The 10,948-nt window shown below is 42.0% G+C and overlaps 1 protein-coding gene across 3 annotated transcripts in view; it reads right to left on the reverse strand.

Annotated features, from left to right (window-relative positions):
• LOC144594574 (platelet-derived growth factor subunit A-like) overlaps nt 1-10,543 on the reverse strand; it is a 64,170-nt gene extending 53,627 nt beyond the window's left edge. The window contains exons 1-2 of one of the 3 annotated variants that reach the window (XM_078401288.1): nt 10,247-10,543; nt 6,596-6,679 (exon numbers count right to left, since the gene is read on the reverse strand). In XM_078401288.1, coding sequence (XP_078257414.1) covers nt 6,596-6,679; nt 10,247-10,339 — 177 coding nt within the window. In that variant the 5' untranslated portion in view covers nt 10,340-10,543. The remainder of the gene's footprint in view (nt 1-6,595; nt 6,680-10,246) is intronic. The other 2 variants (XM_078401290.1, XM_078401289.1) reach the window with 2 other exon arrangements.
• Nucleotides 10,544-10,948: the final 405 nt, after the last annotated feature.

The raw sequence follows: 10,948 nt of genomic DNA on the forward strand, positions 1-10,948 counted from the left end.
CTCCCCCACTCCCACTCTTCCCCTCCCCCCTCCCTTCCTCCTCCCCCTCCCTTCCTCCTCCCCCTCCCCTCCCCTTCCTCCCTCCCCTTCCCCCTCCCCTTCCCCCTACTCCATCCCCCTCAACCCCCACCCCCTCCATACCCCACAACCCCCCCCTTATCCTCCATCCTCCCCCTCCCTCCCTCCCTCCCTCCCTCCCTCCCGAAGAGAGGTTTAAACTAAAATGTGAATAACTTTAAAAATATAACACCAATTTCAATGAAACTTCTTCCATAACATCAAAGGGATGATGAGTAAGGTGGGCCTAAAATTGTCGCACTAACGTGTACTGTTTTGGCTGTAGTTCAGGAACAAACAAATGAGAGTGTTAGTATATAGATCACAACTATTTTAAAGCTCATATTTAATCAAATCTGGATTTTTCTGCATAATGGGCTGCTCCAAAATTAAAGTGATGAACTCTTTAACGATATGCCTCTAGTTTCTCTCTACCCTGACTCTCAGTTTGAATAAGGATCTCGGCCCAAAACATCATATATATCTTTTCTCCAGGGATGCTGTCTGACCTGCTGAGTTACTCCAGCATTTTGTGTCTATCTACATGTGGTTTACATGTTCTTACACATGGAAATATCCTCAGACTCCAAATCCCAGTTTTTGGAAATGAAAGCAGTCTCGTGTACATAGTGTAATTAATATATCTACACGTCACTTTTTCATTTCACTATTTAACTGTTAGTGAGCACACATCTTAGGTAGTGGAAGGGTCCTGAAGGAGGATTTTACATTATTGAAAATGTTTTTTTCTAGGTTTGTGATGCGCCTTCAAAGCATGGCTAGGGAGTAGCTCCACCCAAGACCGCAAAAAATTGCAGAGAATTTCGGACGCAGCCCAGACCATCACACGAACCAACTTCCCTTCCATTGATTCCATCTACACTTCATGCTGCTTCGGCAAGGCCACCAGCATATTCAAGGAAGAGTCATACCCCAGTCACACCCTCTTCTCGCCTCTCTCATCAGGCAAGAGGTACAGGTGTGAAAAGGCATACCTCCAGTTTCTTCCCAGCTGTTATTAGGCAACTAAATCGTCCTCTCACCAACTAGGGAGCAGTCCTGACCTCCCATCTACCTCTCTGGAGACCCTCAGACTATCTTTAATTGGGCTTTAACGACTTTATCTTGCACTAAATGTTATTCCCTTTATCCTGTATCTGTACATTGTGGAAGGCTCGATTGTAATCATGTATAGTCTTTTCGCTGACTGGATAGCTTGCAACAGAAAAGCTTTTCACTGTACCTCGGTACACGTGACAATAAACTAAACTAAACTAAACCAAAACCAAGATTTTGACACCTGGTTCATGGGACAGTGAAGAAGCTTTGCGACAGCATCTATTGAGCAATTTCATAATTAATCATGGAACAATTCCATCTATTTAATAATATTCTTCTGTGGCATAATTTTACATGAACATGTCCTGTAAATGTTTAAAAGATCTTTGTTCTGTGGTAATATGGCACCTACTACGGCCATCGCAATTATTTAGAAAATACTTTATACATAACACTATCTAGAGAAGCCTGGATTGAAATACAAGTCTTTACCATTTTGTCAGCAAAACGTTTTCAGTATTATAGTGTGAAAGTGCATACATCCAGATTTAGTGACAGTTTCCTCCCAGTGGTTTATTAGGCAACTAAACCATCCTATCAATAACTAGTGAACGATCCTGACCAACCATTACCTCATTGGAGACCCTCCGAATATCTTTTTTCAGACTTCATCTTGCAATAAATGTTATCCTGTCTCCATGATAGCTTAATTGTTATCATGTATAGTCTTTACGCTAACTGGATAGTATGCAACAACAAAGATTTTCACTCCTACCTGGTACACGTGACAATAATAAACTCAACTATACTGCCACCGAATAGGATAGTTATCATCATCTTTAAGGTGATGGAAATGTGGAAGGGTGTAAATGTCCTACATCAGCGGGCAAGCAATAATGTCAGAAGGGGAAGGTTTAATGGAGATGTGCAGAGCAAGTTTTTTTTTTACACACAGAGATTGGTGGGGGCCTGGAACGCACTGCCAAGGGAGGCAGATTTAAGAGACTTTGGATAGGCACATGGAAGTGCAGGGAATAGTGGGATATGGATCATGTACAGACAGATGAGATCAGTTTAACTTGACATCATGTTCCACACAAACATTGTGGGCTGAAGGCCTGTTGCTATGCTGCACTGTTCTATGTTCTAAGATACTTCAGGTTAATATGGTTTAAATAGACTCTGAAAGATTCCCAAAGTTAGCACACTCACATTGGCAAAAGTAAAGGGCCTGTCCCACTTAGGCGATTTTAAGGTGACTGCCGGCGACTAGGCTGTCAGTGAACGTTCGCCAGGGTGTCGCGGGTATGATCGTGAGGAGTCTTCAATGAATCGTAGCACATCTCGGAAAAAAAATCCAGATAAAAAATTCTCGGAGACAGCTGGCTTGTCGCCAGGTATTGTAGCTTATTGCGGACGCTGTCGCATGCTGTCCCCAGGTTTGTTAGGTTGTCGCAGATGCATTTAGAAGCACGTAATATTAAATTAAGAAAAGGCATTTGAAGATACCAGAAGATAGTTTTGTTTAACCAATTTATTTACCGTCAGGACATTTGACAGGTAGATTGGAGGCGACAGTTTGACGGTCAGGTAAGCGTGGGAATTTTGCGATGTTTCCGAAGACGGTGTCATCTCTTAGCCAGGTGCTAGTTTCACAAAAAAAGTAACTTGTATCGACCTGACTCGGCATTGTCGTGCTCATTGTCGTATTGTAAAAGAAAATTTTGGCGATCTGCTACGACTTTGACAGTCGCCGGCAGTCGCCTTAAAAATCGCCTAAGCGGGACAGGCCCTTAAGAGAGAATTTATATTCTGGTTGTAGCATATCTTTCACACCGCACTTGATTTTTCCAGACACGACACAACTTGAATAAACAGAAAGATTGCAGTGGCAAGTTAGTAGACATTGGCCTCAATCTTCTGTTCAAATGCCAGCAGCTCTGCTCAGGATGCACATCACTGAGCAAAAGTTCATGACGTACTAACACAAACTAAAGCTTTCTGCCTTGACTGAGAGTTCTGAGCAAGACACCTCATAGAGTCCAAGGGGAGAAGTGTAGACTACCTTCGATTTCTTGGCATTTCGGCCTGGAAACCTACCAACTGAGTCTGTCTCAGTTCACCTGGTGTGGACTTAACCAGTCCATTGATTTCAATAGGAAGAAACAGCTAGAGAAGAGGGGAAGTGGAAGAAAGTGCATGCTAGGTTTTTATTTGAAAACCAAACATTTCCAGATGTTTTACATAAAAGTAAATTGTGCAGCAAACACACAGCAGGGAAGGCAGAATCCATGGAGACAATAGACAATAGACAATAGGTGCAGGAGTAGGCCATTCAGCCCTTCGAGCCAGCACCGCCATTCAATGCGATCATGGCTGATCACTCTCAATCAGTACCCCGTTCCTGCCTTCTCCCCATACCCCCTCACTCCGCTATCCTTAAGAGCTCTATCCAGCTCTCTCTTGAAAGCATCCAACGAACTGGCCTCCACTGCCTTCTGAGGCAGAGAATTCCACACCTTCACCACCCTCTGACTGAAAAAGTTCTTCCTCATCTCCGTTCTAAATGGCCTACCCCTTATTCTCAAACTATGGCCCCTTGTTCTGGACTCCCCCAACATTGGGAACATGTTATCTGCCTCTAATGTGTCCAATCCCCTAATTATCTTATATGTTTCAATAAGATCCCCCCTCATCCTTCTAAATTCCAGTGTATACAAGCCCAATCGCTCCAGCCTTTCAACATACGACAGTCCCGCCATTCCGGGAATTAACCTAGTGAACCTACGCTGCACGCCCTCCATAGCAAGAATATCCTTCCTCAAATTTGGAGACCAAAACTGCACACAGTACTCCAGGTGCGGTCTCACCAGGGCCCGGTACAACTGTAGAAGGACCTCTTTGCTCCTATACTCAACTCCTCTTGTTACGAAGGCCAACATTCCATTGGCTTTCTTCACTGCCTGCTGAACCTGCATGCTTCCTTTCATTGACTGATGCACTAGGACACCCAGATCTCGTTGAACTCCCCCTCCTCCTAACTTGACACCATTCAGATAATAATCTGCCTTTCTATTCTTACTTCCAAAGTGAATAACCTCACACTTACCTACATTAAACTGCATCTGCCATGTATCCGCCCACTCACACAACCTGTCCAAGTCACCCTGCAGCGTTATTGCATCTTCCTCACAATTCACACTACCCCCCAACTTAGTATCATCTGCAAATTTGCTAATGGTACTTTTAATCCCTTCGTCTAAGTCATTAATGTATATCGTAAATAGCTGGGGTCCCAGCACCGAACCTTGCGGTACCCCACTGGTCACTGCCTGCCATTCCGAAAGGGACCCATTTATCCCCACTCTTTGCTTTCTGTCTGTCAACCAATTTTCTATCCATGTCAGTACCCTACCCCCAATACCATGTGCCCTAATTTTGCCCACTAATCTCCTATGTGGGACCTTGTCGAAGGCTTTCTGAAAGTCGAGGTACACCACATCCACTGACTCTCCCTTGTCAATTTTCCTAGTTACATCCTCAAAAAATTCCAGTAGATTTGTCAAGCATGATTTCCCCTTCGTAAATCCATGCTGACTCGGAATGATCCCGTTACTGCTATCCAAATGCTCAGCAATTTCGTCTTTTATAATTGACTCCAGCATCTTCCCCACCACAAACAAAAAAGGCACAAAGTGCTGGATTAACGGCCACAATGGCGCAGGGGCTACACAGTACCTCAGCGATATAGTTGCGGCCTTACAACGCCACAGACCCAATTTGGTTTCTATCTGTGAGTGCTGTCTGTACAGAGTTTGTACGCTCTCCCCGTGGCCGTGTGGATTGTCTCCGGGTGCTCCGGTTTCCTCCAACACTCCAAAGATGTGCAGGTTTGTAGGTTAATCGGTTTCAGTAAAATTGTTAATTGTCCCTAGTGTGTAGGATAGTGCTAGTGCACGGGGATCGCTGGTCGGTGTGGACTCGATGGGCTGAAGGGGCTATTTCTGCACTGTGTCTCGAACGTTTAAAATTCGAACTCAGTGGATCAGGCAGCATCTCTGGAGAACATGGGTCGATGACGTTTTTGGTTGAGGTTGGAGAAAGGGAGAGTGTGAAATGAACAAAGGAGTGTCCATGATAAGAAGGCCAAGATTGTCCAGGTGACTATATGCTTTCTGAACAATCCAGTTCATGGGTGAATTGGAACAGTTAAAAAAACAAATAAAGAATGTGTAGGAAGCTGAACAAGCCAATTGCTGGAAATCTGAAACAAAAGAGAATGCTGGAAATATGTCTAGCAGATCAGTTGGCACCTGTGGAGAGAGAAAACCTGCGTGACCATACGTTAGCAATTCTTACTCGGACAGGAAATGTTAGTTATCTGAAGCTGCTGAATTGTTCAGAGTCCCATGAGTTGCAACATGCCCAGATGAGGTGTTGTTCTTTGAGCTTAGGTTTGACTTTGTTGGAAGAGCGTAGGAGGTCAGAATGAGAATGAAATGGAGAATTAAAGTAACAGAAACTGCGAGCTCCAAGGGCACAATGTGTCATCTAATCCACATTAGGTTTCAACATGTAAAGTAAGCCCCATCGCGAGTATGAAGTGCACTGTACAGATTGGAAGAGAATCGCTGCTTCAGATTGAAAGATTGCTTGGGTCCCTGGACAACAGGAAAGGAAGAGATAAACGCGTCGGTGTTGTTTCTTCTGCAATTGCAAGGGAAAGTGTTGTCAGAAGGGGGATGTTTGGTGAAGATTAATGATCAAAAAAGGGAATCACAAAATGAATTATCCCCGCAAAATGGTCCCGAGGGGGCACCTCGTAGAAACATACAAAATGGTGAAAGGCTTGGAAAGAGTGGATGTGGAGAGGCTGTTTCCACTAGTGGGAGAGTCTAGGACAAGAGGTCATAGCCTCAGAATTAAAAGGCAGTCTTTTAGGAAGAAGAGGAGAAATTTCTTTAGTCAGAGGATGGTGAATCTGCTTGAATTCTTTGCCACAAAAGGCTGTGGAGGTCAAGTCAGTGGAGATTTTTAAGACAGAGATAGATAGATTGTTGGTTAGTACAGGTGTCAGAGGATATGGGGAGAAGGCAGGAGAATGGGGTTAGGAGGGAGAGGTAGATCAGCCATGGTTGAATGGCGGTAGACTTGAGGGGCCGAATGGCCTTAAATCTTCCTTATGACAAAGTGGAAAGAAAGGAAAGATGCACCTTCAGGTCCCATCTTGTTGTCGGTAGCGGAAATAACTGAGAATGATCTATGGAATGTGGAGGCTAGGAGATGGCAATAAAGGAAACCCGAATCTTGTTCTAGCTGGAAGGAGAGGAGATGAGAGCAGAAGTGAGAGAAATAAAAAAGAGTCACAGTTGAGAGAGTCTTGTAATCGATGGCAGAATGGAAGCCATGGTTAAGGATAAAAGGCACTGGTGGGCAAAGTCTTCTCATCAGAGATGGAGAAATGGAACAGAGTCCTTACCAGAAGCAGGGTGGGAGGAGGTGTAGTCAAGGTAGTTGTAGGAGTCTGTGGGCTGGTAATGGATATTGATTGTGTGTCTCTCCCCTGAAATGGAGACAGAGAGATCAGGATAGAGAAAGAACATTCCAGATATAGAGCATGAAGAATTATTTTTGTTTGCCATCTTGACATTTGAAAATGAAAACAAGGTGAAATTTGATACAAACAGTAAAAATATTTTCTGTGCAAGTGCAAAAAGTAGCAACAATAAATCCATTAATGCAATGGGGAAAATTAGTTGAGGGAGAGTTCTTGACTAAAACTAAAATAAAGACCGATAGAAATACAGGCATAACATGGACCCACGTCCATGTAATAAAAAGGAACTGCAGATGCTGGTTAAACCAAAGATAGACACAAAGTGCTGGAGTAACTTCATAATAATCTTATTATAATAATAATGGATAAGAAAGGTTTAGAGTGATAAGGGGCTAAATGCAGGTAAATGGGACTAGCTTCGATGGGGCATCTTATGATTATAATAATAATACATGTTTAAAAAAATAAACTTGTTTTTTACTCATTTATTTTTGAGAGTGGCCGAGTGTTTTTGAAGGATTGCTGTAATGGCAACTGAACAGCGGGAGAGGGCTTCACCCGTAACCAAGGCAACGCAGGAGACGGAGATTGCCACACACACACTCAGTGAGGTCCACAACTGTTCCAGGTCTCTCCTTACAACTGGAAACCAGAGTCCCAGCAGAAGGCTGTGCCAGCTCCAAGGGCAGACCAACAACAAGCTGTGACAGCTTGCCAAATGGTCAAATCTAATGTTTTTCTTTCTTCTTACTCAACAGTTCTTCCACAACTATGTGCTGTGGGAAGGTGCCAAAAACCTGCAAGCCAAGTGATAACATTGGTAAAACGTTTTTTTTTTAAAGCTGTGTTCTTCCCTGCGAAATTCTTAGCTGTTCTGTGTAAAACCCAAGAGCAATGATTTTTTTTTTGCCCTAAAATAACAACTAGCTAAACATTTCAGCTAATCAAATAATACAGTTAATTAGGAATTTCATATTTAGAACGCTGAATTATCCGATAACTGGAATAAAGTGGCAAATTGGCAGTTTACAGTTCATAATGAACACTAAAAAGCCTGGCATCATACTCAGAGGCCAACGGGTTGCTTCTCATGACCCTTAGAATAAACTGCCTATTTAAGCTGGATCCCTTGGGATTTAGTTATGCAATAAATGTACTGAGCCAGATTTTGCAGTCCAAGTAGTGGTAAAATGATCGGGAACTGCCATTAACTATACATGAGCAAGTAAACAGGGAAATTAAGAATAAATTAAGAAGCCTGTTGTCAAAGAAGCCTGCTTTATTAAACTTTACTTTAGACTTTAGAGATAGAGCATGGAAACATGCCCTTCGGCTCACCATCCGCGCCAACCAGTGATCACTCCGTACACTAATACTATCCTACACACTAAGGACAATTTATAATTTTACTGAAGCCAATTAACTTACAAACCAGTACTTCTTTGGACTGGGGGGGGGGGGGGGGGGCAGAGCACCCGGGGAAAACCCACACGGTCACAGGGAGAACATATCAACTTCATACAGATAGCACCCGTAGTCAGGATTGAACCTAGCTCTCTAGCGCTGTAAAGCAGCAATTCTACCGCTACGCCACCGTGCCACTTTATTATACTCTATATAACAGTATCCATACACTAGATATCAATGTTATACACTAGATGGTAACAGTATAACCAATCCCTTGAAGAATGTGGAATACGTACTTATCTGATATGCCCTCATTAAAATCCTCAAAAAGGAAGCTTATTAAGCCTAGACCAAGGGATATTTTTTTATATAATGTCACAAATAAACTCCCAGGTACTGAATATTAACTTTAAAAACTGTGGCATCCTATTCCTTCAGAATTAAACTAGTACGGGAGATTTTTATTTAAAGTGTCAATCTGTTCATTCTTTCCTTCTCTTCATTTTTCTGTTTGTTCTTGATATTGAATTCATTTTTCAAATTAACACTTCCTGATTTGCACACAATATTGGTCAATTATTCAGTTTCTCGATCTGATTGTTTAAGGAAATATACAGATTGCTTACTCTTTTATAGTTTTAAATATGGATTTTTAAACTTAACATGAAACCAACATATAAACAATTATTGTATAATTTCTTCCTTTCTTCACCCTTGGACAAAATCAATAAAACTCATTCTCTTATGTCGTAAGTGATAGGAGTAGAATTAGACCATTCGGCCCATCAAGTCTACCTATTCAATCATGGCTGATCTATCTCGCCTAACCCCATTCTCCTGCCTTCTCCCCAAAACCTCGGACACCTGCACTAATCAACAATCTATCTGTCTCTGCCTTAAAAATATCCACTGACGGCCTCCACAGCCCTCTGTGGCAAAGAATTCCACAGATTCACCACCCTCAGACTAAAGAAATTTCTCCTCATCTCCTTCCTAAAAGAGCGTCCTTTAATTCGGAGGTTATGATCTCTAGGCTTAGACTCGCCCACTAGTGGAAATATCCTCTCCACATGCACTCTATCCAAGCCTTTCACTATTCTGTATGTTTCAATGAGGTCCCCTCTCATTCTTCTAAACTCTAGCGAGTACAGGCCCAGTGCCAACAAACACTTATATTTTTAGGAAACTATATTTTCAGAAGTTTCATTTCCTTCTGTTAGGATATTAACATAATATTCTACAATTATGAATTTACATTATAACAATGCAAAATTATTTGAGATATCCAAAGATGTACAGTATATAAAAGCAAACCCCCCCCCCCCCCCCTCCCCTTTCTTATTGTGTTGTATTTGGTCACATTTCTGGGCTCTGATGGAAGAACATAGACCTGAAACATTATCCCTGTTTCTCTCTCCACAAATGGTACCTTACCTGCACAGTATTTCTATAAGTATTTCATCCACAATACTGTAAATATGAGAATATAAAAAAGTAGTCAATTTGACCCCCCCACCCCATTCCAGGAATAAACCTGTGAACCATTGCTGAACCCTCCAGAGCAAGTATAGATAAAAAGACAAAAACAGTTCACATTTCTCCAGACGTTTTGTGTTCTCACTCATGGTTGATCTCTACTAAAGGCTCACTCAACTATGGTGAATTAGACTTTAACATTACAACTCCTTTTAATAGGTTGAAACAAAGAGAGAAGTTGGCATTCATATTGTCCCTTAGAGTTTGGGATTGTACACATGAACAGAGTTTCACTATTTATTAGATGCTGACCATAAAGCAACATATAAAAGTCTGCATCCATTACTGCTCATCGATTACTTAACATAAACAATGTGTATACTGAGCAGTGGGGCATCACAGATACCAACAAAATTCACTGCGAGCGTTCTGTGCAATATATGTAAACCCACGGGAAAATTTTATATAAAAACATTTGTCTACAACTGGACCAGCAACAATTTGCACAGGTTACGATATTGCAAATAATTTTCTTGTATTACAACTGAACACTGTACATACAACTATACTTAAAAGTAGCACAATTAGCAAAGCTGATCAGAAATCCAAAAAAAAGAGTAGTTGCTCAGACATGCCAGCAAAGATTCCACGACATCACATGCTGTTAGATATAAAAGCAATATTTATTACCTCAGAGAAGGCAGTCCAGAAACAGAAGAGAGATAGGAAAACAAGCAGCTGGGATTTCATGTTGTTTTCAGTTGTTTTCTGTAAAAAATCCATTTACTGCAGCAATGTGGTGATGAACTGAATTATAGTCTAGATAATTACAGGGATTTGGTCCCCTTTTTCTGAGCTGCCCAGCAATGTTTGTAAATTAGAGCTCACATACTGCTTCCGCACTAAACCTACGCCCACAAAAAGCCAATGGAATTCATTAGTGAATACTTCCCCTCTTAACTCTTAGGCTGCTGAAGGGCAGCACTCAGCATACGTTCATAAGTTACAGGAGCAGAATTAGGCCAATCGTCCTATCAAGTCTACTCTGCCATTCAATCCTTCCTTCTCAACCCCATTCTACTGCCTTCTCCCCAGAACCCCTGACACCCGTACTAATCAAGGACCTGTCAATATCTGCCTTAAAAATACCCAATGACGTGGCCTCCTCAGCCTTTCGTGGCAATGAATTCCACACATTTACCACCCTCTGACTAAAGAGGACTAGATAAAACAGTCTTCTGATGGTAGTCAGAAAAAAGGAAGCATTTTACTTGTTTTTAAAGGAAGATAGGTTAGTTTTTAGTTTAGTTTAGAGATACAGTGCGGAAACAGGTCCTTCGGCTCACTGAGTCTGCACCAACGAGCGATCGCCGCACATTAACACTACCCTAC

The sequence above is a fragment of the Rhinoraja longicauda genome, chromosome 6, assembly GCF_053455715.1.
Source record: "Rhinoraja longicauda isolate Sanriku21f chromosome 6, sRhiLon1.1, whole genome shotgun sequence".
NCBI lineage: Eukaryota > Metazoa > Chordata > Chondrichthyes > Rajiformes > Arhynchobatidae > Rhinoraja > Rhinoraja longicauda.